Below are 26,616 nucleotides of genomic sequence, written 5' to 3' on the forward strand. Positions count from 1 at the left end.
CTTACACCAAGAACAGAATGACAATCCCATTCAACACGCTGACACCAAGGACAGAAGAACAATCCCACTCAATACGCTGACATCAAGAACAGAATGGCATCCCACTCAATATGCTGGCACCAACAACAGAAGAACAATCCCACTCAATACGCTGACACTAAGAACAGGATAACTGTTCTATTGAATATGTTGAGATCACCAATAGGATGACAATCCCACTCAATACGCTGAGATCAACTATAAGATAACGATCCCACTCAATACGCTGACATCAAGAACAGAATGACAATCCCACTGAGTACGCTGACACCAACAACGCTGAGATCACCAACAGAAGAACTCTATCCCTCAAAACGCTGGGATCAACAATTGGATAACAATCCAACTCAAAACACTGAGACTAGCAATAGGATAACAATCCAACCCAAAACATTGAGACTAGCAATAAGGTAACAATCAAACTCAAAACGTTGAGACTAGCAATAGGATAACAATCCAACCCAAAACATTGAGACAAGCAATAAGGTAACAATCCAACTCAAAACATTGAGATTAGCAATAAGGTAACAATCCAGCTCAAAACATTGAGACTAGCAATAGGATAACAATCCAACTGAAAACATTAAGACTAGCAATAAGGTAACAATCCAACTGAAAACACAGAGACTAGCAATAAGGTAACAATCCAACTAAAAACATAGAGACTAGCAATACGGTAACAATCCAGCTCAAAACATTGAGACTAGCAATAAGGTAACAATCCAACTAAAAACATTGAGACTAGCAATAAGGTAACAATCCATCTCAAAACATTGAGACTAACAATAAGGTAACAGTCCAACTCAAAACATTGAGACTAGCAATAAGGTAACAATTCAACTCAAAACGCTGACACCAACATTAGGATGGAAATCTCACTCAAAAACTGAGATCAACAATAGCGAAATGGAAAATCACATTTAAAACCCGCTGTGTGTTTCCCCGTGACGCCACCATCGGATGTGGAGACTGCAGGCATAGCGAAGGCTAGGCAAGGTCAAAACCATGGCATGGAATCCTACGATCCGCTGACACCGCATATCCTGCGCGTCACGCCCCGTTAGTTACAGCGATGGAAAGTGATAATCGGCCTGCCGACGAGGTTTTTCTTCGGGCAGTCGTGCATATCTTTGCCCTCCTCGCCGATGAGAGTGAACACGGAACACAGATCGTGAAACAAGTAGCGGAGAGTGAGCCCGGCAATACTGATACAGCCTTTGAACACGTCGACGTGCATGGTTCGGTAGAACGTTACCATCTTCTCTACCGCCTCCATGAAGGATGTCACGTCCGGGTTCTTCCACTGCAGGAAATCTTGAACATCACTGTGAACATGTTGTGCTTCGTCCACGTCTCTTGTGGGGTGGCAAAAGGCATGTGATTATTTTTGCGTTTGACGACACACTCCCTATCACTGGATTTATTAAGGTGGAGTGAAGTTGTTCCTTGATCAAGTACAGGTCATACTCCCCCGAGTTTAAGCTAGTCAGTTCAGTCGACAAATTTATTCCCTATCCGCCAAGTTTAAGACGGTTTGGTGTGCTTGGGATCTGAACGCTGTTGAAGTTCAAGCTGGCACTCGTGGTGATGTGGTGAGACATCAATTCCCTTCAGCCGGACGTCGTCTCATCCAGACGGGGCCAGGTATTCTTCGAAATCGAAACACGCTGGGTAAGGGAATATCTTGTCTTCGTCTTCCCGAAGGCAAATGCCCATATCCGCTAACTCCTCGAATATAGTGGATTGGTTGTGGAATACACCACCCGGGTACTTGCGGCGAACGGCATCGGTGCACGTCTGACCATGGAATCATAATTATAAGCGTCAAGTCCGACATTCATATACCATTCGTAGTCCGTAAATCGCGTTCCAAGTCGATAATCGCCCACGCCTTCCGAAAAATTTTATGTCACAACTTGCATGTGTAGGATTGAGTGTAGAGGGCCAGTTCCTTGACGTAGCTGATATGATAATCGTAAGGGATCAGCAGCATGGTAAAAGCGTTCACTGTGGGTTACGATGGGGAAGAATTGATAAACTTGAATAACATGACCGAATTTACACTAGATCGTGTCTACAACGCTGAGAAAAACACAAGGGGAATGTCTAGGGCCCACCTCTACTACCTCGAGATATACTCGGTGGTAATCTCGAACGTCGCGGTCTTTGGCCTTGTCCAGATGCACGGCAAAACACCAAAATAAACATAAACGGTCCTTATGAGGTCCATTACTCTCACCGACTAACGTGTACAGTCCCTTGTAGTCTTGCAGGTAGGGTGGCAAGGTTACCCCCACCAACCGGCTGGTCGGATAGTTTGTAGGCAAACAGCACGTTGATTATGAGACCCCATTAGGGTCCTCGGTACCGCGTTGTAAATATTCACGAGACCGTAGGATGTGGATGATGAAGACCGGTGGAGTAGCGGCTTTGGCGATGAGATGGTGGTCGGCCCACCTACACCTCCAAGAGAGGCTGAGGGCCCAACGGCTGTGGTGATGGTACTGAACTTGCCGGAGGTAAGCTCGCCTACTCTTCCAGAAAACATCTCACCAACTACCCCAGCAACGGACGACTCGACACTTGGGTGAAGGCATCCTAGACACAAACCCTCCGATCCTAACAAGTTAAGAAGTATTCCGTTGGGGATTCCGACCCTCGGAGCGGAGGAGATGTGGGATGTTTAGCCCGGGCAGAGCGGGGTAGAGACGGCAAGTGTACAGGGAGCGTGAAGAAATAGTGGTGTCGCCCTATCTTCCACCCAACAGCTCAAGTCTTTTTCTATTTATGAAATATATATATGTTTTAAAAAATAAAAAAAAATTATGAGTATAATTAAAGATGTACAGCATAGAGAGTAAAACCAGAGCAGCGACAACAGTGTGTGCTGGCAAATGGTCACACGTAACCGGTGAAGTATGGCCTCTTGTCAATTTACATCAGTCAGAATTTTATTCTGACAGATCATGTAAGTAGCTAACTGCGTTCTTGTCAGTATGGAAGCCGATCGAGCTACCTCGACCTTTCTAATACAAGGCGAAACCCAAGAGCCTCTCTCCAAAGCGGTCCCTGTTTAACTATAGTCCCTGTAGCGAGGTAATGAGGCAACGAGGTAGCTGAGGCATACAACGTGTGTAAGTTGGGTTCTTGAGATGGATTTTTGTACCCTGGGGCCTTACTAAGTATTACTTCACTTAACACAACTACGTCACTCAAATTTCAACGGCCGAGGAGGTTTCCACTAGTGCGCTGTGGTGACCCAAGAGCCTTTCTCCAACGCGGCTTCAAGACCAGGTCTGACCGGCTTCCAGCCCGATCGTACAAATAAATAAATAAATAAATACATTTAAATAAAGAATAAATCAAATTTCAGATTCCTACCATTAACCAGTGCTGAAATATGGCGTAGTCAAAATTAACAGGATGGACAAAGATGAACGGAAAAACGACCACTATATATACCCCAGCCAAAATCCTGTCCCAGCGCCACTCCAGTACCTCGTTACCTCGCTTCACTACCTTGTTACCTCGCTGCATCGACCTGTATTAGAAAGGTCGAGGCAGCGAAATGTCTTCTATCGCCTTCTAAATGTCAGCTGCCAACTGGGGTGTATCTTTACATCCCCTGACCATGGTCTGTAGCGAGTACGGTATGAAGCACGATGAGATGAATGTAAGGACTTGGCGTGTGTTGTAGGATGATACCCAGCCAGGCGTTGAAAAAGACGTGAACAGGGACCGGCGAACTTTGCCCATGGAGAGTTTTTTCTTACGCGCCGGGGGGCTACTTCGCTGGACAACATCTATGGTGGAGGATTTTGTGTTTTTGTGGTTCAAGGAGAAGCACGGAGAGGCAAATGTCAACCTCGGGATCTGCGTGACGGGTGGTCCCCGGGACGGTTTAGAAATATGAGAGTTGTGACTTAGCCAATGGGAAATGTTTAAAGTGTGATGGCTCGCGCCTGTCGCTCATTTGGCACTCACTATGGTGGTATGTGGTATGTGTTCTACGGAGAAGGGAGAAGGTCTTGTGGTGTGTCAGCTGGTGACGTACGAGGTCCGCCCAACGGGTGAATGCCCTGCCATATGGGCCGCATGCATACGTTATGGTTTATAAAGCCAGATGACGGAGCCGCTCAAACCAGCTGTACAAACTGACGTTAGACTCACTCGTCGGCCATTGGTCCGTCCTGCTAACATCCCATTGGACGACCAGGCGCGGACGTCAAAGAAAGCCGAACCCGAAAATTAGCCCTTTCTACACGAACAAGCTCAACACCACAACTCTATCAGCAGACCATTTAAACCCACGCCACGTTCAGTCCGCGCTCAACGAACAATCAAGGCTCAACGGCGTCTTCTCAACAGCGGCACTTGAATGCGACCCGTAGGCCTCATTACTACTTTCCTACTTTATAGACTTTTTTGAGTTTTGGGGTGTTTTTTTTTTAAATGTCGTTTTGGGAATTGGCGTTGCAGCTGGTATACGATTGTCTGTTTCGACAGATTTGATGCAGCTTAGTCAAACCGAAGTCACCCTCTCTAATCATTTGTGGGGAATTTGAAGTGTGAAATTCTTTCATCTAAGAAAAAATTAGTTTGAAATGATTAAAATAGGACTAATCCCATGTTTTCAAGGACGCACATGAGAACTTTTTGATAGTTCTTTCAGATTTTAATTAGTCCAGCAGATTGTTATGACAGGTCCATTAACAACTACATTATACACCGCTTGCTTTTACACAACAGCAATTTTGATTACGTGAATTTTTTTCTTTGAAAATTGATTTGGTCACGATATCATCGATAAAGGCGGAGAACAGCAAGGTTTTCCCATTAGTAACACTTCTAATTATGGGGCAGATGACACATTATTGAGTATAAAATGAGAACCTTTCTCACAAAATTTTCGTGTATAAACCAAATAACTTTTTAGAAGGAACATGAAAGGGTATAATATATACATATTGAAGTAATTTTTGTTCACTAACATATCGGAATGTTCTAACCTTTAAATAATTGTAATTCATTTTACAGGTTCACAGTGCTTGCCCCTGTTTGGTTGTCTCTTTTGATTGCCCTTCCTTCGGCATCTGCCCAGCCTTGTCAGTTTTCTTGTGACCAAACAATTCCAGCCTGCAATCAACAGCCTACAAACACTCAGCTATTGACATGTACCTGTTCGGTTGATGAAACTGACTTGGGAACTTTTTGTGAGTGAGTAATGCTTTATGTTCTGTCCATTTAGTTACCACCATACTCATTGTTTTGATGGGTGCAAGAGACGTATTGGGGCTTGAGAGAAATTCATAACCACACATTTGACACCTTTTAGACTATTTCATATAAAAGACTGCAGAGAAGAGAGAGAGCATCGACGACAATGCGATAGACAGCTGGTAAATTATCACACATATTTCCAGTGAAATTACACATATTACCAGTGAAAATTTATTTTATTCTAACTGTACATGTAAATGCTGTGTTGTCATCACATTTAATATACAATAACATTAAAAAAATGTGAACAGTTTTCTGGCTGCCTACTTCCCCACAAAGTCAAAGTGTATCCAGGAAAACAATATAAAAAGAGTAAGTGTAAAGGCAAATGGTGAAATACGGTCTCTTGTGAATTTACCTCTGTTAGAGTTTTATTCTACCTGTTCATGTATAACCTTTCATGATGGGTCAAATGTTTTGCTTTCATCAGAATATTTAACAACGTACCAGATTGCTGTCCCTGTATAGTTGAATGTGGCACAACACAGTTGGTGTCTAATATGGCCCTCACCTCGTCTCTGAACCCCAGTGCTGCACAGTTCGTAGCATTCATTGGAACTAGTGCTCGAAACCAAGCAAACTTCATTTCTTCTGCGTTCAAAAAGGTAAGCTTATGCATTTCATGCGGGAGCCCTTATACAGTCTTTGCAAAAATGGTTGGTGCATATAGAATTAGACCTACTTGTAGAAATCTGAGAGCGTCCATTCTTTCTCTTATTGCACTTCAGAACAGTTTCACTACGGTCAGTTATTTGCCTTAATCAAACCGCCATTTTGAGAAAGCCTGTTACGTATGCTTAGAAAATGCTTAGCACACGGACAAATGGTAATGTTACAGAATGTGAAACTATCTTCCAGTATTCAATTCGATTTATTGAGAATGACGCCAAGGGCAGTGTAATGATGAACGTCAGTACTTCGTGTGCCCTCCTCTTACTTGAATAACGACTTCCAAACGTCGAGATATGCATGGTTAGCAAGTCTTTCCTGTGGAATATTGGCCCATACTTCCAACAATGAGTTTTCTAGTTGATTTAGGTTTTGTGACCGAGTATCTAATGATCGAACACCACGGTCGAATTCTTCCCATAAATTCTCTGTGGCATTCAGATTTGGAGATTTAGGTAGTTGGCGTCTATGGTTATGTTTTCATTTTCGACGAAATCTTTAACCACATTGGCACGATGAACCAGCGCATTGTCATCCTGCAAGGCAAAGTTGCCATCGAAAGATGCTCCAGCCCAGGGAATCATGTTTTGGCGCAGAATGTCCCGATAGTGTACACCAGTGACGTTTTGGCGTAACACAATAAGATTGGATTTACCCTCGGCATACATAGCGCCCCAGACGCGCTGAGAACACTCTCCCATTGCTATTCTTTCTTGGATACAGTCATCTTGAAAACTCTAGCTCTTGTGAAGGAGGAATTTGATTCGTCTGCAAAGATGACATGGCGCCAGTGATTCACGGTAAGGTGTCGACACTGTTGGGTCTATGAGAACCTCTGCTGACGGTCACCCTGGACAAGGCTGGTTTCTTGACGAGTCGTTTAGCTCTATAACGTTAATCCTTCTGTGTCAGTCTGCGTGTTGTCGTTCTAACGCTAACGTCGACGTTTGCCATTTGAACCCATTGATCTCGAAACCAAGCTGAAGTCATTCTTCGGTTTTGCCGCGCCAAAATGTAAAGCGGAGGTCTACTCTTGCTGTTGTAATTCGAGGACGACTTGTGCTTTTACCTGCAAAGACATCACCGGTCAGCGATGCAATACCAAAATTCTCGTGACGGTATTACGCCTGAACCTGGTTCTCCGGACGACTGTCACTAGCCCATAGCCTTCTTGACCCAAGATTACTATTTCCCAGTGTCCCCAGATACTTCTTACACCCAGCATGTTCTAAAGAAGGTATGAAGCAGAGATAGGCTTTTCATGTGCAAGTTTCTGACCTAACCTCAGAACGCTATGGATCTGACCTTTCAAAACTCAGTAGTTTTATTCTCTTATTTATTATAACTCTGCATTCGTCCATAGAAACAGAGGGGACATTAAAATATGCTTATTTGCATGTGGAAAGTGCATAGTCACATTCTTATAACACACAAAATACTGTCAGTAAGTATTCATTGGACATGTTATCATGTCCGGAATTTAAGCCTGCACGACATGCTCCAGCCATTTTGGTGAAGACTGTATAATAATTTGACATATAGGAAAACAAGGCTATATGTTAAGTAAAATATCAAGAACAGTACAGTTTCAGTTCGCTCTGAGATCACTTATCCATGTTCCCAGCTTATATTACACATTAGCTGCTTTGAATCGTTAAATTCACAAACCGGTATCTCGGTCGTGTCGTCTATGCTGTCATCAAAGTGTCAATTCAATCCTCACGCTACGAAAACGATTGGTCAAAAATGTGCCATGGTGGAGGATTAAGGCTAGCTACGATTGGTCAAAAATGTGCCTTGGTGGAGGATTAGGGCTAGCTACGATTGGTCAAAAAATGTGCCATGGTGGAGGATTAGGGCTAGCTGCGATTCGTCCAAAAATGTGCCATGATGGAGGATTAGGACTAGCTACAGTTGATCACAAACGTGCCATGGTGGAGGATTAGGGCTAGCTATGATTGGTCAGAAATGTGCCATGGTGGAGGATTAGTGCTAGATAGAGTTGATCACAAATGTGCCAATTCATTATGTGTTTATTAACAAGGTAGAAAGAAACACAACCTCTATAACTGTTGTTCTTCATGCATGTATATGTAATATGCTCCTCACGTTCATCCGTCTTTTCGTTCACCATCTTTGTCCGGAATCAACACACAAGCAAATTGGGGGAACCATACTCCATGCATACTACTTTTGTACATAACACTGGCCACATTTTTGAAGAAAGAACAAGGGAGACAAACCTGAATCGTTTGTGTTGTATGTTTAAATCGATAAAGGGCACAGGTTATTTATCATGTTTGGCACATAGAACGTCACATATAAAATCTATCAAACTCATAACTGAAAGTAAACATACGTTATCCAGCGTAAAATGTATTTGATAAAAAAATTTCAATAAGTGTAATACGTGCTTTAACTGTAACTTAATGTTGAATATCTTTCAAAATGTGACCTTTAACAACTACATTTGCATCGGAATTCGTATCGCATACATAAATTTATAAATATAAATATTCTGTATAGTGCTTTTTAGTATTCCACAAATAACATCGTATTCTGTCTTATTGCTACTCTCTTTTTCACATCCGTTTCAGCACCGGTAACTCTTCTGATAAGGAGACCTCGGAAGACGCCAGCTTTCTACAACTGACAACTGAAAACGACTTTGACAAGACCCTGACTGCAACATGACGATGAATGAACTTCTCTGTCAGCACTTATAATGGCTGTAAAAACACATTGAATAAACCCGTTAATAACATGCAAGGAATATTGTTTTATAACCTGATTTATCTACTAAGGCATATGTGAATTTAAGATCAGATTTACAACACATTTAGTCTGTGGAAAAAACCCTGGAATGGAACAATGTTGTCTGAAGGACCTGGTATTGTGAGGTGAAGAATCGCCACCAGTACAAGAAGCTTTTGAAACCACAAGAAGTGAAACTCACTATAATAGCTATGACTGCCATGCACCTTACGTAATTTTCTTGGTTCAGTTTTATTTATTTCATTGGACTTTTTTTACGTAATACTCACGGCTCCAACCAGCATTATGGTGGGGGGAAACCGGGCAGCCTGGTGGAAACCCGCGACCATTCGCTGGCTGCTTTCCACGCATATAAACGACCAGAGAAGTTTTGGTTTACCTGTCTTTTCCTGATACAGGACAAGAGTGTCATTTATTTACAAAGCTCTTAACATTTACTGAAACTAATCTACGTCCGTTTTGGAAATGTTGAAGTCATAAAATCAAGATAGCCTACTCCAGTCCCGCTGAACCATTTTTGTCTGCATTAAACACTGTAGTGGGGGGAAAAACCGTACCACAAATGCAGCTTTCTAAATCATTCTTAAGTAAGGCGTTAAACAATATTCTGATCTATGAATGAATAAATAAATAACAAATGTAACATTTACCCTTATACTTTCAATACATATACCACATCATCCATCATCTTTTACGGCCATGTAACTTTTATTGGCGCTTCCACCAAATTTTATGCTTCTAATTCGTAAATTTAATGCAGAATTGTTCTGGGATTTTGAAATTTGCATTCTTTTATCGTACCTCCCTTGGATCTATTCCACGCCTCCAACGCTATGTTTTACTGTAATTATCACTACGCTTCAGATGTAGGTCTGAGAATATCGTTACCCAGAAGAAATCACTGCATACCTATAATTCCAGATTTGATATCAGTTTCTTTCACTAACTGTAGCATCTCCTCCCAGAACACGTATATATTAGTGAGGGCATTGAGAATTATGACCAACATTCCAGCGTGTTGGGCAAAGGAGTCTTACTTTAGTTGCTTCAGACCGTACACCAGATTTATGTTTTCACCGACAGGTTTTCCTTAAAACACCAGTTTTTTTAAGTGTTTTGTTTTACTCACAAAATGCGACTTTCGTTCTTGTTCACCCTAGGTCTGTATCCAGCTGGTGACGTTATGTTTTGTATCGTTAAATTGTAGCATAATAAAACTTACATTTATGGATTTCGACTTGTCTATTGTAATTAGGTCCTGGCATTTAGTTTTCAGCCATGCGTTAGATGACAGAAATGTCATGCATGACACAGCTAAGCGAAAAGGATCCGTTTCATATTTTCCATTAATTACCCTCAGGTGCCACCGTGACAATATCAAGAGACGAGTCTATCGCTGCGCGGCAGTAGGACCGTTGGCTGAATTGAACATCGCAAGTAGTAAGGCGCGGTTGCAGGTTTGTCTTAAATAGGTCTTTCACTGAAATCTCTCGGGACATATCTTCAGTTACATGTTCCTTCTTGAAGTCCACGTGTTGTAATCGTCTGAACTCGGGTCCGAGGTGCACACTTAAGACGGCTAATCCGATTTGCCACAACAGCTCGCGCTGCACGGATTTGAACTGAAGTCAAACTACTTACTGGAGTAGTTCAGAAGGAGAGAGGTTGTCGAATAGCGTATAGGTTGGGATATGTAGAGGGGGTGGTGGTAGAAATATTTTAGAATAGACATCTAATCTTAATTGACAATCTGCACGACACAAAACGATCAGATAAATGGAAAACACAGTCGACTAATAAACATAACAGCCTCCCTACAAGACATTCGGGAGCGACTGTGCCATATATAGCGATAATATGAGGTTTTGAAACAGTTAAGGGACGAAAACCGAGCACTTGGAATCATCCACTTGGGACAGTGTGCTCAAGAATCTGTTACAAACTACCCTCAACGATCAGAACAGCAAGCACTGAAAACTGTAGTTTCAAATACAAAGAGGGTTCGTGGAAGGGTCTTTATGATTAGTGATGGCTCTTATAACTACAGCTTCGTTGAGTGACACAAAAGATTCTTAGCGATTCTTAACTACGATGCGGACAAATCCGCAGATACACGATTTGAACTGAAACAAATCTTACAAGACTGCTTTCATGAGGATTTAACAATAAATTTGTAAAATGATTTACGCTCAATTATTAAAGGAAACATTATGTGAAGCGCATTAACGTATGCTTTTGGGTCACTAGCAGGTACAGCAGGGCTTCAAGTTTGAAAGATTAAAGTGAACCAATTGGGCATACATTTAGTATTAGTGCTAACGCCGAAAAGTTTATAAATGGACAGACAACGCCATGCCATAATATCTATCTGCTTATTTAATTAGTCCTTACGCCTTTCGGCCTACTCAAGAATATTTTACTTATACCATGGCCGTCATTTGTTGGCAGGAGACCAGGTAGAGTCCGAGGTAAACCCATGACCATATGCAAGATGCTGACAAACCATCCCAAATGCGACTGGAGAGGAAGCTGGTATGAGCATGACTTAAACTCACAGCGACCTCCTTGGAGAGAGGCTCCTGGGTCATGGTGATACGATATAATACGCTATAAGCAAATGGTCTCGAGTGAGTGAGTTGAGTGCTTGCGGTTTAACGTCGTGCTTCAAATGGTCTCGAAGGCAACCACATACCATAATACAAGGCATTAACAAGAGGCGTATAAAAGGAGCAAAACGAACAGAGCTTCTTAAGTAATTTCAATACTTAATTGTATTTCACATAAAATGGCATGGAAAGAACAAAGAGCGAGAGATGCTCGGATGCACTGCCGTTGAGGTGATCTTATGCATATAATTTATAGTACAGAAAACCCCACATAGCTAATCGGAAAAGTCAATAAGAAATCTCTGGAAAGGAAAGCTGAACACCCATATAACAGTGCATTCTTCTCTGATATACAACCCTTGCAACTGGCCTCTCGTCTTTTACAACTAATACAGGTGTAAATCAAGAAGTGAATTTCATCAAGGACCTTCCCCGTCGAACTCTGTTGATAAGGCATGTACATACAGTGTATAAACCAACGAAAGCAACTGTTGAGAATTCCAGTAAAAACTACTATTAACTGTACATTCGCTGCTAAGAGGTGCACCCATACACGTATGTCCAACAGAGTCCAATGAAGAACATGAATAGCTGGAGTGAAAGAGTAACATCAGAGACGATGTTTTCAGTGTTGGAACAAAGACAATACACTTTACCAATTGTTTTGATAAGTTTCGCTCTATAGATTACTGGTATTTGTACATATGTGAACTTGGAAAAGAAAGTGCATTCGGCTAGAAACTGGAGGGGAGAGCGCGGGGTAGACTGAGTAATGCGGAGGAGGTAACACAACCCAAGGGAGGCAACTCACATCTATTATATAACCCTTGAACGGGCAAATTCTCTACAAAACGGAATTCTTAAGAGACGGTTTTTTAATTTGTATCCGCTTTTCCGTAAACACTAAGACGTACCTGTGAGAAGAAATTTTGTACACAATAATGTTGTTCAACTTCAATCACGTTGCCTAATAATACATAACATACCAGAAGGCTGAGGGTTCCTTAGTTTGTGTATAGTGTACCTTGCTTGTGGGGGGAGTATGGACAGTGGCTGTAAGCTCCGGTTTCCATTTCAGCAGCATGTCAGACTGATCTTTTTCAAACGGCACTAAAGCAGCCACACACTCGCCGAAGATGACCACTACGGTAACAAGCAAGACCAGATCTTTGTCACTACATGTACACTGCCTTGTATATAAAAGTACTTAGATCTGTATTAAAATTATACATCTAAACTGACTACATGTTTCTGTTGCTTTTTTCCCCTCACAAAGAAAAATGCACATACATAGTACATGGGCCTGCTTTTCTGTTTTGAGAACAATATTGAACTGGCATCCACACCGATTTATTTACCAAAGCACTTTTTTTCTTTTTTGGCAAATAGTACTTCCTGTCTTAGCAAAAACAAGCGTCTCCATTCAAGGTAATACAGATATTTCTTTTTCACTGGTAGTTTAAATGTCTCTTCCACGATGGCTTGTCAAATCAACTTTGCTGTGAGGGATCTTCTTCAAAACCCTGGAAATCAGTAAATTGGCTGCTAATTCTTCGTCCTTATCACAGGCGAAATATGCTTGAATAACGTCACTTTCTGGGAATCCCAGGGGCCTTTAACTGGAACAGGAAACAAAGATGAACATATGTAGCATGGTTACAGACAAAGAAAAAAAAGGTTGTCAAAGACTATAATGAAAACAGAATTACTGGCAAAAAGAACTACATCTAAGTTGGTAAATACATGTATGTAGGTATGTATGTATGTATGTACGCCTGTGTTAAGAGATACTTTTTTCAGTTATATGACGCCTAGTTGACAGTGTGTAGATACACTGTTTCTCCTTGTGGAAGGGCGAATCGCTACTGACGTATCATGCCAAAAACACCAGACCTGAAAACCCCACCCATTCAAAATATTTATTTATTTATTTATTTGGTTGGTGTTTTATGCCGTACTCAAGAATATTTCACTTATATGACGGCAGCAAGGCATTATGGTGGGAGGAAACCGAACGACTTCCACAGGTTGCTCTCCATTCAAAATATACCCTCTCAACTAAGTAATTGGTGCACAGATCCTGGTTAGGTCGATAGCAATTGTGTCAGCGTTTTAGGGACTGGCATTACTGTCGTCTCAAATGTCATTCCATTCATTCCAAATGTGCTTAACAAGTGCTAAATTGGGTGAATTTGCAATATGCCATTAGAGTTGTAACGGTGACGAGGCATTTTCCTGCTGAAGTGTGATCCCGCGGGCTGTGACTCTGCAGGAAAGGGGCAACAACCAGACGACAAATCTGGGCCAAGTTTCACAAAGATGTTGAACAAGTACGATAATTGCACATATACATTTATTTATTTTATTTGATTGGCGTTTTACACCGTACTCAAGAATATTTCATTAATATGATTGTGGGCAGCATTATGGTGGGGAGGAAACCGGGCAGAAGGAAACCCATGAACATCTGTAGGTTGCTGACAGACCATCCATGTGCGGCTGGAGAGGAAGCCAGCATGAGCTGGACTTGAAACTCACAGCGACCACATTAGTAAGAGGCTCCTAGGTCATTGCGCCTCACTGGCGTGCTAACCCACTTGGCCCCTGAGGCCCCTGCACATATATAACAATGGTACGGTAAAAGTGACGTAAACATATCATACCACAAATGTACAATAAAAAAACCAGGGCCCAAAACGGTTTCTTTCAACAACACATGCATCAAAGTGAACGCTTAATCCCAATGTCGATACATGCGTTCTGACGTCCATCTGAACGGCAAAGGTGGAATCGTGATTCGAAATCGTCCATTTCACCACCGGTGTGCAGGGCATTTGATGTGCTGTCTGCTTCATTGCAACCTTGCTGAACAATACTGTGGAGTCAATGACGCATGTATCGCAGGACCATTCTCCTGCAGACGATTTCTTATGGCCTGTGGTTTTATGTAATGATAGTTTGGAATGGTTTGAGTGGTTTCTAACGCAGATTGATGCGTGTGTCAAACGAATCCATCAATCTTGCGCAAGCATCATTACCCGTGGACGGCCAGAGTGGTTTTTAAAATTCTGCTAACTGTAATGCACGGTAATTGTTTTGACTGAGTATGGGCCAATCAGTCCTGTATTCTTGCTCTAACCTCTGAGCCAGCCCTAACCTCTTAGGCAGCCAACAACAAGTACCACTTTTAATGTTTATAGTCTTTGGTATGAACTGACCCAAGTTTTCTGTACTACAAAGCTTTTTTACACAAATACTTTGTAGACAAACATAAATGCATCCACACAGATAATCCACTGAAAGGAAAAATATTTACAACTATTGTTTGTGTTATTATTCTGTATGTAAGATTACATTTATTTTGTTATTCTATATTATTTGCCGTGTGTGCTGTATCTAGTACATATTGAATTACAACTGACTTCAACAGCACAGATACAATACAATAATCTGATGTGTTGTAAATAACTTTGTGTTGTGTTTGCTGCATTGCCACATAGGTTTGTGAAAGTGTTGGAGAAGAGAATCAGAAAATCAACTGCATGTGGCCTAAATCATGGACAGATGACCTGCAGGCAGAACAAGGGTGAAGCCAAGTGAGCCAGAAAAGCCCTTTGTGGTGATTTAACATTTCCATATGCTCGATCAAAGCCTGCAGTTTTTCCATTTATCAACTGTTGTCCTATCACCACACCTTAACAATGCCACTGCTTCTCTTTCCCTTTGCTTCAGTGAGGTCCTTGATTGAACTAAACACTGCAGGTAGTTTGACCCAGTTGCAATGAGATTTAATAGTCTTAACTACACTGTGGGTCATCCATTGAAATATCGCAATCTCCAGTCACATGCTGTCCTAGAATGAATGCATAATTACAGCTTTATGTCACTTATGTCACTTCCGCAACACTGACGCCATATTGTGCGAGAAACATATCTGAACCAGATTTATTACCTGGAGATAGTATGTTGTATGATCATGTGACCTCAAGTCTGTGGGGCAAACTTGAGAGGGATAATCTGATTGGTCACAGCAGCTCCTTATCTCTAGCATTTAAAAGGATTCAAACACGCTAAATGTATTTGAACTGAACTTGAATTACCCACCAAAAATGACAGAATCAACCCTGAAGAGATGAAGAGATCAGATCTCTGGTGTAGTGAGAATGAATCATTACCATTTATCTGCACTTACTTGAAATGCAAAACAGTTCAGCAGCAAAATCTTTTGTTGTATCCAGATTTTTCAGTGTAAGAAATTTAATCTCTATCAATCTTACCCTTTCTATTGCATCTTTTTCTGCAGGAGTAACATGTATGACGCCAGGCATAGGTGAAGGTGCCCCCGCCCCCTGTGCCTGTCCCTCAGCCTGCCCCGATCCCCCGCCTCCAGACTGACCCCCAGCCACAGGCTCATTAAGCATCTCTACAAACCTCTGCTGATTTCTGTCAATTAACTGTAATAAACACAAGAACAATTCCATTATGTTCAATGCTTTTTTTAAAATTATCAATTTTTAATGTTTAAATGCTAACTGAGATCAAATTCAGACAGTTTTTAATGCACACAAGAATTCTTAATCAATGGTAACCAACATTAAATTCAGAACACAGCCTTTACTGCCAATTCTCCCCCAATGGTAAATAACATTAAATTCAGAAAATTTTTCCTTCCAATCCTCCATTAAATGCAGACAGTATTTACTACCGATTCACCAAAAAAAATGGTAACTCAATTACTCACACGATAAATTCACCTCCCTGTGGAAAATGTTTAAATATCTGGTGACTATATTTTAACAAGTAATGGCTGTTTTCATTAGACTGTTTTCATTAGACAAAGCCACTGTTACATATATGGATGATGTCAGAAAAGTAAACTGCATCCACCTCTTAACATGATCTCCCTCTTTTTGGCATATCATCGAACAAAACCATTTAATCATTCACAAGGTCTGTTTATTGTTCACTTAGTGAGATTTTTGCTCTATACCCAACATGTTAAATCCAGAAATATTTATTAGTGATTATTTATGAATGTTTCACTTTAGGACAGTGGTCAATTTTATGGGTGGAGGAATCTGGAGTGCATGGGATAAACAAAGACTTCTGCCAAGTTTGCCATATTTCATGTAAAAAAAAAAGAGCAAAAAAAGATGGAAAATGTACCCACTATTGCACGAATCCTGAATGTGAGCAAATACTAGCTTGAATACAATGCTGCACAATATCACTCAGCTCTTTGAGAAAAGATGAAAAAGGACAAAAGAACTGAAACCATGGACATTTTTTAAGCTTGAAAATGGATGAAGGTAAAAAAGGAAAACTTAATTTCAGTGATAATTAATCTGAAATAAAGCCAAAGGGATGGAGAAAGGGACAGCAAACAAGCTGAAAATAGTCAACCCCACTACATGTACATTGTGCATAATAAAGATGGCTGTACTTCAAAGGGAGCTAACTGGGAAAGTTACCTGTAGTAATTCTGGCCTTGTCTGACCTATTTGTTGTAAGATAGCTGGAAGTACACTGGGATCTGTCTGAACAAGTTCTCTCATCTGTTGGAACTGTGGTGTGTTTCTAAGAAAGGCTAAAGAATCTTCACCTGCAAGAGAAAAGATGTCAAACAGAGTCATAGGTCCGCAATTTAAAACATAACACTTGTGAGGGGGTTTTGCATACTTTCAGGGTTTAGAATTATTTTGTAAATAATTTCTCTCATGTTAACATCCTGACTGATGATATTTCCTTGAAACGATGGAAAAAGGCTTGCCTGACCACCAACATTTGTATTACTATAACACTGCTTTTTACTCAAGAATCTTTCACCTACACGTATGCAACTGTAGTCACTTTTAGGGATGGAGTGTGTGGCAACTTTTTAACATACCACGCACACTCTCCATGGCATTATTTGCTGGATAGGTATCTGGTTGGAGAATGATGACGCCGTCTTAGAGATAAGTCAGACTTCATCTTAACTTAACCCAGCATGAACAGGCAGGTATGTTTGCAGTCTTGAGCATGCATGAGTGTGGTGCGAAGAGATTTATTCTCCACCATGTGGATTTTTAATGTCTCATGCACAGTGGACAATTTTTTTCTGTATATAGAACAGCCATGGAGAATACTTGGCAAAGTATCAAAAAGGCAAACATGGCTGACTATTCAAACTTTTGTTGGTTTTCAGCCTAAAAAGGGTCGATATGAACATAACAGTTGCCGATTTTGGCCTAACAAAAGTGTGCTCCTTTGGCTAGGGATTGCTTATTGAGAAAATGCCAGATAGGAAAGACTATGAAAGTTCTCCGTGCAGAAAGAAAAATATCCAGCATTTTGGGAAGAGACCCCTGTTAAATGTTGTAAGTTTGGGATGTCTAATTCTGTTTTAATATTAAGGGTTTTCTTAAGACCTTCACAATAAAAATAACAATTTTTAAATTTAACTGCTTTGTGATCTTGTTACGGAAGAGAAGAGTAGCTGTTACCTGTCGAGCCCGCAGTACCAGTCGTGGCAGTACCTGTACCAGTGCCCGTTCCAGAGCCAGCCGTTCCAGTGGCTGCAGCTGGTGGGGTGGATGTGGGTGGAGTAGGTTGACTAACAGGTGCTGGCTGGGGAGGTGGTGGCTGTTGTTGTTGTTGTTGACCTGCTGCGGGCGCTGGTTGTTGAGGAACCTGAGCTGGAGGAGCTGTCTCTTCTTCAGGAAAACCCTATAACAGATCCACAATTAAATACTAACGTGATGCTTAAAGTAGACAGGGTTCCCATCCATGTAAGAAAATGTTTTCCAAGGATTTACAAAACCAAACATTCCACATATAGCACAATGAAGCCTTGCTCCCTGTATAACAGACACTTTAATACGTAACCAGGCCTTTTGAACCCAAATTCAAATCCCGCAAGGCATAGCAAGGGTAGACAGTGTCACCATTATCATAACTGTGTCATCAGCCATAAAATGACACTAAGCATCCACCTAAAACAATGTCATTCGTGCACATCTTGTGGACATTGTAAGTATATGAGAATTAAACGGGCTTCAGACAACCCTAGGAAAATCCAATGTCATACTTACACTTAGCAGATACTCCACAGCCCTGTCCGGGTTGTTAAAGCTGGCTCTCAGAGCTCGCACAACCTGATCCCGCTCAAACCCCATACTCATGATCTCCATGATCATGTTCTCGTAGGCGGTACCGGTCACTAGGGTGCTCTCAGCAGACGTCAAGCTCAAGCCCGATTCCACCTCCTCAGGAGACAGTGTGGGAGCTGTGCGTGCTGCTGTCGACTCCGCAGCCTCGGGGGCAGCTGCTGTGGCAGCCACAGGCTCGGAACTGAAAACGAAAGGAAAAAATATGTCATTTTATGCCTTAAAAACCCCTTTAGATACACTATACATGTTACCTTGTCCAGTAAACATGACGGCATGAAAACATGCAGAATACATGTATACAGTATGCATGTTATATCGTCCAGTCACCATGGCCTCATGAATATATCTGCTTGGTGTTTTACACCGTATCCAAGAATTAAAAATAAAAAAAAAATACCTAAAAATAGGCAGTGAAAATAACCACCTTGCCCCTTGTATGTAGTTAGAGGTCTGTATATATTACCTTTTTTCCTTTGATTCTTCCATTTTCTCCTCTGTTTTCTGTTCTTTTGCTTCAGCATCCCCTGATGGAGCAGCAGCACTGGCTGTAGCTCCAGATGTTGTTGTGGTGTCCATCGCTTTTCCTTCCACCGGCATTGCAGGCTGAGACTTTGGCTTAAAAATCACAAAACACAAATGTAAATCCTTAATAACCTCAAATAAACATATCTTAGTGTACGAACTTCTAAATCTAAATCATATCTTTTATCAATCAAAATAAGGACACTGAGGAGTAAGCAATAGTCAATCACACATTTTCAGCATCAAAGTAATCAGTATAAACACGTTTTTATATTTTTAATCTCATCGTAATTAGGAGTGTATTCACCTCTGACTTATTAATTTGGGCATGTATCACACACCACACAACAATTTTTGTATCTATATATGTATGCTTGGGGTTAACATCGCACTTAACAATTTATCAGTCATATGACGACGAGGAGTCATTAGGTGTGTGTACATACACTGTGTCTTCTTGTGGCAGGGCAAGTCCATGTTGCCAAAGTGATGTTGTCACTGAATAATCATGTCTAAGACACCAGGCATAACACCCCACCAACTCACATTTTATACTGACACCGGCTCAACCAATCAAGTTTTCTCCCTCTAACCTCTCAGTGCTGAGCACCAGACGAGGCAGCAACAAGTACCATTTTTCAAGTATTTGGTATGATAAAGAGTTTGATCCCTGGTTTCCCGACTTTAACTTAACAATTTTGTCAAAACACCTTTACTAAGCTAAATAAGTACGACTCTTTATTTCCTGAAAAAATAAAAAACATGGAAGAATTTGCACAAACTGAATAATATAAAGTTTGTACCTGTATATCTGTTCTTAAGCTGGACAAAGCATGTGTGAATGTGTATGAACTCCTACCATGAGTAACTAAGTAACTAAGTAACTGAGTAACTAAACACACACACAACGACAACAAAATAAACAAATACACCCTAAATCCTCAACATATTCAACCATGGGAATGGTACAGGCTTTAACATGTACTTTAACCATTTCAACCACCTTTCCGATCAAAATTTGGAATCATTCTGATGGAAATATAGGGTGTAGAGAAATATTTTGAAACAGATTTTTAAAGCTTGCATCTTTAGTGACACAAACAAATGATTTTTAACATCATTTACATAATAATTTTATGCATAAATTCCATTGAAAAAAGCGCTTTAGAGGTTAGAAAGGTTGAAGATTTACAGTACTTATATGGGCAGACTTCACCCTCCTTGAGACCCTTTATGCGTTTTATTATCTAAAATGTTATCAAATTTGTCTTCAACTTTTATCCCCCATCCCCCCCCCCCACCAAGTTTATACTTCACTGATCAAGTTTGTAGTGGATTTAGGTTAGACTAGTTTTGTCCACATTACCTTTGTAACCATAACTACGACAAAATTTTTCTCCTGAATATTATACTCTCCCACGGATTTCTCATCTTCCAATATTTTCCCTGAAAAATAAAGGCAACACATGTGAAAGTATGATAAACAATTCAAGAAAAAGAGATCTTGAAAACATGCAAAGTATTCATGGCTGATACAAACAATACAAAGGTACGGAAGGTAAGGCACAAGGAACAAGCTATAAACAGGTAGAAAAATATTGGTGTTTGCAGAATTTTTGAATTCAAATTATGTTTACTGAGTGATATACATGTACAATAAAATTTAGGAATTATTAATTCTACTGTTCGATAAATAATGTCCTATTCTAACTTTCACATGACTTTGTGGTTTGCTGTTGTACATAATTTGTGCTTTAACAACTTAAATACCTTTAAACATGGGGTAAATCACTTAACAACCACCCCCCCCCCCCCCAACCAAACGTGCATTTCTAGAGGCAAATTCTCATAAAATATTACTTTTGCACTGAAATTTACATTTTTCCAGTGAGTAAAACTTTTTTTCTTTTATCAAAATGTTCAACTCTGTCACCGGAATATTATCTGATTGTAGATCATTTACCAGGAGTGCTATCTTACCTCAACAGACTGGTCAACAGCATTCTACAAAATCATGTCAGGTGCAAATGAATCCTCTAGTCTATATGACATATAGACAGAAATGGCAGAGGAGAAAATAGCTACACTTACCAGCATATATTAGTTTCTGACCACCTGCTGGAAAATCTGAAGATCCTTTCTCAGCTTCTATTTTCTCCTTCAAGGCTTTAATCTGGCACAAAAATAAATATTCAGAGATGACATGTAGCTCTAAGATCGTTTGGCTCTGTATGCCTGCACCTACAATGATGTTACAATGTACAATATCATGTTGTCACAATGTACTTGTACAATATCATCTCGACACAATGTACAATATCATGTCGTCACGAGGTTATGTAACAAATGAAAAATATAACACATGAGCAAACAGGGACAGTACCATGTTGCCTGAGATCAGTGATGACGTCATTGTACCAGAATTTATGCTGTCCCACCCCTTACAGCTGAAAAGGTTAGCGCCACCTCACATCAGGGGAAGAAAACCAGCCACCTGTTATGGCAAACCTCTGACTGGTTCTCTCCCTTTGATGACAGAGGGAGCTTATTGCTTCAGCACACAGCGGCACACTGCTTTGACCAATTACCATCAAAATTATCTTGATAAATGGAGAGTGAGAAGATGACTGTACAGTGAACTGTTTAATCATCAGTAAAATTACATCATCCCTTGAGGGACTGCCCACATGTAGTTTGCACCAAGGAGAGCATATGTAATCTCCTACATTAAAGGTGAAAGACGAGTAAAAGTGAGCAGGACTCAATGATAGAGGGCAGGATGTATCACAAGTCACCATAGCCTGACAATGGATTGCTCAGTGCTAGGCTTATCCAAGTATCCACAGTGACAAACAAGGAAGTATCGAGACTGCTAGTTCTTCTAATGGAAGGAGAGTGTGTTCTTTATTTTTCTTATGGATTCGAAAAGGTGAAGGATTCTACACATCAGCTATCATTTTCTCTTTTGGCATGTTCCACTGGTGACTTTTTGTGTAACTTTGGCCTGTCTACAACAGTTCTTGCACGACTTCACTGGGAGAGTAGAAGTGGTTAGTTTATTCTATGATAATCACTGTGTTTAGTTATGAGGATGAGATCCAGGAACATGTGACTGTGGCTGTATCCATATTTGGAGAACGTCAGTATTAAAGTCAAGGGAATCTTTAATTTTCACACTCTTGATCTGATTTTCTGCTGATAACATATAAAATTCACAGAAAATATATTCATTCAAATTTTTACTTATCCAATATGCTAATTATTCAAATTCTACACATGTACATTTATCAACAACTAAGCTAGCATATAAGGCCAATAGACAAATTCTTGTGATTTGAGTAAAAGACAAGACCACTTCCATTTTGTGTAGTGCTGAATAGGTGCTAGAGCAAGTCATGGTTCACTCACTGAATATCACTGGCTTTGCAGGGGAAAAAAAGAAGGATACCTGTACCAATCTCAGCTACTTGGTTAATTAGATAGACTGAGGCATCAGTTTTAAATACCAAACATGCAACCCGCACATCTTAGTGCAAGTTTAGAGGTATGAAGAGCTGTGCAGAAGTTTAAAGGTGACTGGGCTGTTTAGGTTGATACCAGATAAATATTCAATTTAACGTCGACCTTAAATTTGCCTAAATACCAATCCTGAGACATTTTTTTGCATTTTGAACTTGAGATAAACTTTTGTTTCGATCAAGCTAACACTTTTCTTATGTAAGCCAGAATGACTTGCAAACTGGCAACTGCTTCGGTTACAGAACTAATGACACATCTGTACCATCATCATAAATTCTACCCAGTATAAAGCTGGAAATATGTTCCTGCACCTTTCATTTCAAGCTGAGCATCCCTGCAAATGGATGGATCCAACACATCCGATGCCCTACCACCCCTTCTTGTCATATTACATGTACTTTACATCAAATGGTCATGACATCACAGACAGATTGAACACTAGTAACCAATATGTGGGAATCAATGCGTGGTCAGTGGTGTGTGAAATGCTCAGAGAAGTCTACTGCCCTCTGTGTGAAGCAGAAAAATCGAGAAACCCTGCTCCCTAATGAAATATGATTAGAGAGTTTGCTTTGAAAGTGTTTCTGTTTTGTGATATGATTAACAGTTGTAGTATTTTTGATGATGCTTTGTATGTTAGTTCAGTAGCATTTGCAGCATTTGCGACTAGAGTGGGATAAGTGAAGGAATACTGGTCAACTGACTAATGGCCAACTGGTTGAATAGTAGTGAGTCACCTGGTCTAGTAGTTCAAAGTTATCTGGTTTGACACCAACAGTGCACAATTTTACAAAATAAGATAAGATCTCTTGGGGGTTAACATGTAGTTATTCTGCTGATTCACACAATTTTCTGTAGTTTGAATCATGTTGTGTTCAGCGAGCTCTGTTTCCACACGACAGTCACACAAGTGACCACTGATCAACCGGAAATCGATCTTCTAAACTTTTTTGTAGTAGCTTTATAACTGGTGAATTCAGCCAGAAAACATTTTTAATTTTGGAAGCTCAAACCAGGTAGGCTGAGAAAGGTTCTGTGAATGGCTCCACCCAACACAAACTCAAAGGACCAAATTCAAAGCAAATTATAAAATTTGTTTATTGCAGAAGTTTTGTATGTTGATAAGTGTAAGGCAGGCCGCACAGAAACATACTAAGGCACAATATATCTAAGTATTGCATCAAACCCATATTAACTATGCATATATCTCTAAATTCCTGTTGTCGTACTTGCAGTGATGTCTAAAAAGATCCATTTCAAGTCACAGATATCTTTTATCAGACTTTAACAGCTATTGGCAGATCTAAAAGCTGGTCAACATTTTCACCTCGTCCAGCTAGCCATTTTTCTTTTCATGCTTGCACTTAAAAAAATAACCTAGCATGAGTACCATTTTTTGGAGCTGTAGTTGCTGACAATGAAGTCATGGCATTCTGCTGCATTGGTAACCTCCAGGGGGGTAAGAAGTAACACTGGCAAAACAGCTATCTGTTCTATCCAAAACAGACAAAATTCTCAAATATTTTAACTAAGGGGAAACAAGCAGTCCAGAAATTTACAGTGCATCAACAACCTAAGCTGTCCGTACGGCAGTATTACCCAATCAGTGAACCTTCACTCTTCAGTTTGGAGACAAATCTTGGACCAATTCCCTGAATTGCGCATGTGTAACCTACACTCATTCAGCAGATCGTTCTGAAAACTTGATTGATAAATCTTATATTCTTAGTAAATGCACAGCAGTATTGATAAGGACGTGCAGATCACATTAGAAGATGTGTGATCAAACATTCAACTGTCTTGTGAGATCTCGCAGGAAATACAAGTACCGGTAGTATAGAAAATTGTATGAATCGTAAGAAGTCAACCAACCTGTACTGTAGTTACACTAGATACAAGGAATCCTGAAAAATATATTTCTATAAAACCAGATGATAAAACCGTTGGACCAGTTGTCTTGGGTCAGTTAACTAGATACCAAGTGAAGTCTAGTGGTCCTGGAGAAACTTTCAACTTTAGGTTCTCTGTGTCTCAATTCATTTAAAACCCCCGTCCATTTGTATGGCAACAATAGGCCTGGACTCCTACTCTTTACTATAACCGTGGTGTTCTTTACAAATCTTTGTAACTTCTAACCACATGCAGTGCTGACGTGCCTGCCCGGCTGGGCAAGTCCATTTCTTTTGCTGATCAGTTCAGTCTAAAGCATCAGAAGTCAGTAATGTTATTCACTGAAACACAACTTCTTTGGCATGGCATTAAGCAACAACCAAACAGGCAACTAAGTAAATAAGTTTATTGAAGCAAATCGTCTGCCTAAGCAAACTAAAACAAACCCTCATATAAAATGGCTGTCACAATAACCTAGAGAACAAAACTATTTGTACTCTTCACAATCTGGAACTTTTTGTTATACACACCTTCAAGAATACAACCCGGGGGAATGTCCCCTTTTACAGAGAATTTACTTCCGTCCCTCGGTTGACTGCAACGCTTTTAAAGTCGTCACATCATTGTTGTCAAGACAAATTATAAAGACCTGCTCGGAAAGGCCAATAGAAACCCGTGGGCTTCAAAATCAACTACTACAAATAAGGAATACAACCAATACAAGTGACAACGGCAGTCTTGGAAGGTAACCTTTCCATGGGCGACTAAAGTGGAATACGGATGTGAACCCGACACACTTAAATACATCATGTCCTTCATTTGCCTTCAATACACCCACGTCAAGCTTTGTTCCGACCCTAATGAACAGAACTTAAAAAATGATCCTTTCATTCATGGTTGCAGTTCATACCTCAAGCCCTCTCTGGAGGCCCATGAAAAAAAGGAGATATTTTTGATTTACTCTTGCATAAATTCACAGTTTACAGAGGATACATCTTTGTTTGGTCTCTGTCTTAAATATGATTGAATCCTTGATATAAACTATCTTTGTAAAAGACATGTTTACTACTGTGTTTCACCTAAAGTTTAGTGTGTTAAAATGTACTTTCAGAAGTACACAACGAAAAAGGCTTTAAAATGATGCCAAAATTTTTTTCTTTTTTTTTCTGACAAGAAATTATCATGCTTCACAAGAAACTCTTGTTGGCCCTCTAGGGTGGTTGAATCAATGATAATCACACAAAATGTGTCACTTGAAGAATAATAAACTTTAGGTGAAATACAGTCATTTATTTGACGAGTGTTTTACGCCGTACACAAGAATATTTCACTCATACAACAGCAGATAGCATTATTGTGAGGAAACCTCAAGACCTTCCACAGATTGCTCGCAGCATTTCCTACATGCCACAGGAAAGGAAGCCAGAATGAACTGGACCTGAACTGATCACGATCTGAAAGGCGCCTGGTCCACTGATTTGCAGTGGCTCGCTAACTGGCTTGGCCATGGTGGACCCTACCAGGCATATATGTTAACTATCTGTTGCTGGAAACTTACTTCCTGCTATGTATTTTCACTTTAAAATTTCAGGGCAACTGAAAATATTTCAGGGCAAACAGATTTAAGATGCTGGTTGCCCAGATGGCAACCACCTGAAAAAGATTAAAAGTTACACCACTGCACATGTCATTACCAACAACAACATCAACAGGCCCAACTGGTCGCTTGCCAATTTGTCATAGGCAGTTTATCAATTTTTAAAACAATTTCACTAAATTATGAAACAGTCGATTAGCAAAATGACGAGACTTGGTTCTTGTTACTTGGGTTTTACAGCACATGTATAAGGATCCATGTATATGACACGGCCATGAACTGAAGACAAGGCACGACAAGAAACATGTTGTTGTTGTTTTCTGCAATATCAATTCAACAAAGCAGGCATACTTACGCTGGATTCATTGTCGATCTCGACTTTGAAGGTTTGCTGTTGTAATGTCTTCAGTGTAATTAACATTTTGCCGACAATGTATCGAATGCGAGTGAGTAACACGGTATAAGTACACAGAATTTGAACACAAGGCAATCAGCTAACTCATTCTAGGTAGCCATTAACGGTGACGTCACGAGGGCGACAGGGAACTCTCCAGGTGCCAGAGTTGTT

General features: G+C 40.4%; 2 protein-coding genes across 2 annotated transcripts; one reads left to right on the plus strand and one right to left on the minus strand.

The window, feature by feature from the left end:
* Window positions 1-4,906: 4,906 nt before the first annotated feature.
* LOC135470582 (uncharacterized) lies at window positions 4,907-8,757 on the plus strand. The gene is made up of 4 exons (XM_064749608.1): window positions 4,907-4,990; window positions 5,077-5,256; window positions 5,750-5,924; window positions 8,586-8,757. Exons 1-4 carry the CDS (start codon window positions 4,983-4,985, stop codon window positions 8,592-8,594), a joined length of 372 nt encoding a protein of 123 aa, XP_064605678.1. The 5' UTR covers window positions 4,907-4,982; the 3' UTR covers window positions 8,595-8,757.
* A 2,790-nt stretch (window positions 8,758-11,547) lies between these two features.
* Window positions 11,548-26,568, minus strand: LOC135470583 (UV excision repair protein RAD23 homolog B-like). Its single transcript, XM_064749609.1, has 10 exons — window positions 26,404-26,568; window positions 21,134-21,215; window positions 20,409-20,488; window positions 18,984-19,135; window positions 18,443-18,701; window positions 17,855-18,077; window positions 16,841-16,971; window positions 15,647-15,823; window positions 15,399-15,403; window positions 11,548-12,982 (listed from the first exon to the last, which is right to left on the minus strand). The coding sequence occupies exons 1-10, from the start codon at window positions 26,467-26,469 to the stop codon at window positions 12,829-12,831; spliced, it is 1,329 nt and encodes a 442-aa protein (XP_064605679.1). The 5' UTR covers window positions 26,470-26,568; the 3' UTR covers window positions 11,548-12,828.
* Between the last annotated feature and the right edge of the window lie 48 nt (window positions 26,569-26,616).

Source organism: Liolophura sinensis, chromosome 7 (assembly GCF_032854445.1).
Source record: "Liolophura sinensis isolate JHLJ2023 chromosome 7, CUHK_Ljap_v2, whole genome shotgun sequence".
In the NCBI taxonomy this organism is placed as follows: Eukaryota; Metazoa; Mollusca; class Polyplacophora; order Chitonida; family Chitonidae; genus Liolophura; species Liolophura sinensis.

Excerpts from the sequence above, each read along its gene's own strand:
- LOC135470582 (XM_064749608.1), top strand. Across the intron at positions 5,257-5,749 it reads GACTTGGGAACTTTTTGTGA|AATATTTAACAACGTACCAG; the intron begins GTGAGTAATGCT and ends TGCTTTCATCAG.
- LOC135470583 (XM_064749609.1), bottom strand. The coding sequence starts at position 26,469 with ATGTTAATTACACTGAAGACATTACAACAGCAAACCTTCAAAGTCGAG. Across the intron at positions 21,216-26,403 it reads AGATCGACAATGAATCCAGC|ATTAAAGCCTTGAAGGAGAA; the intron begins GTAAGTATGCCT and ends TTTTTGTGCCAG. Across the intron at positions 15,824-16,840 it reads CAAGGCCAGAATTACTACAG|TTAATTGACAGAAATCAGCA; the intron begins GTAACTTTCCCA and ends TGTTTATTACAG.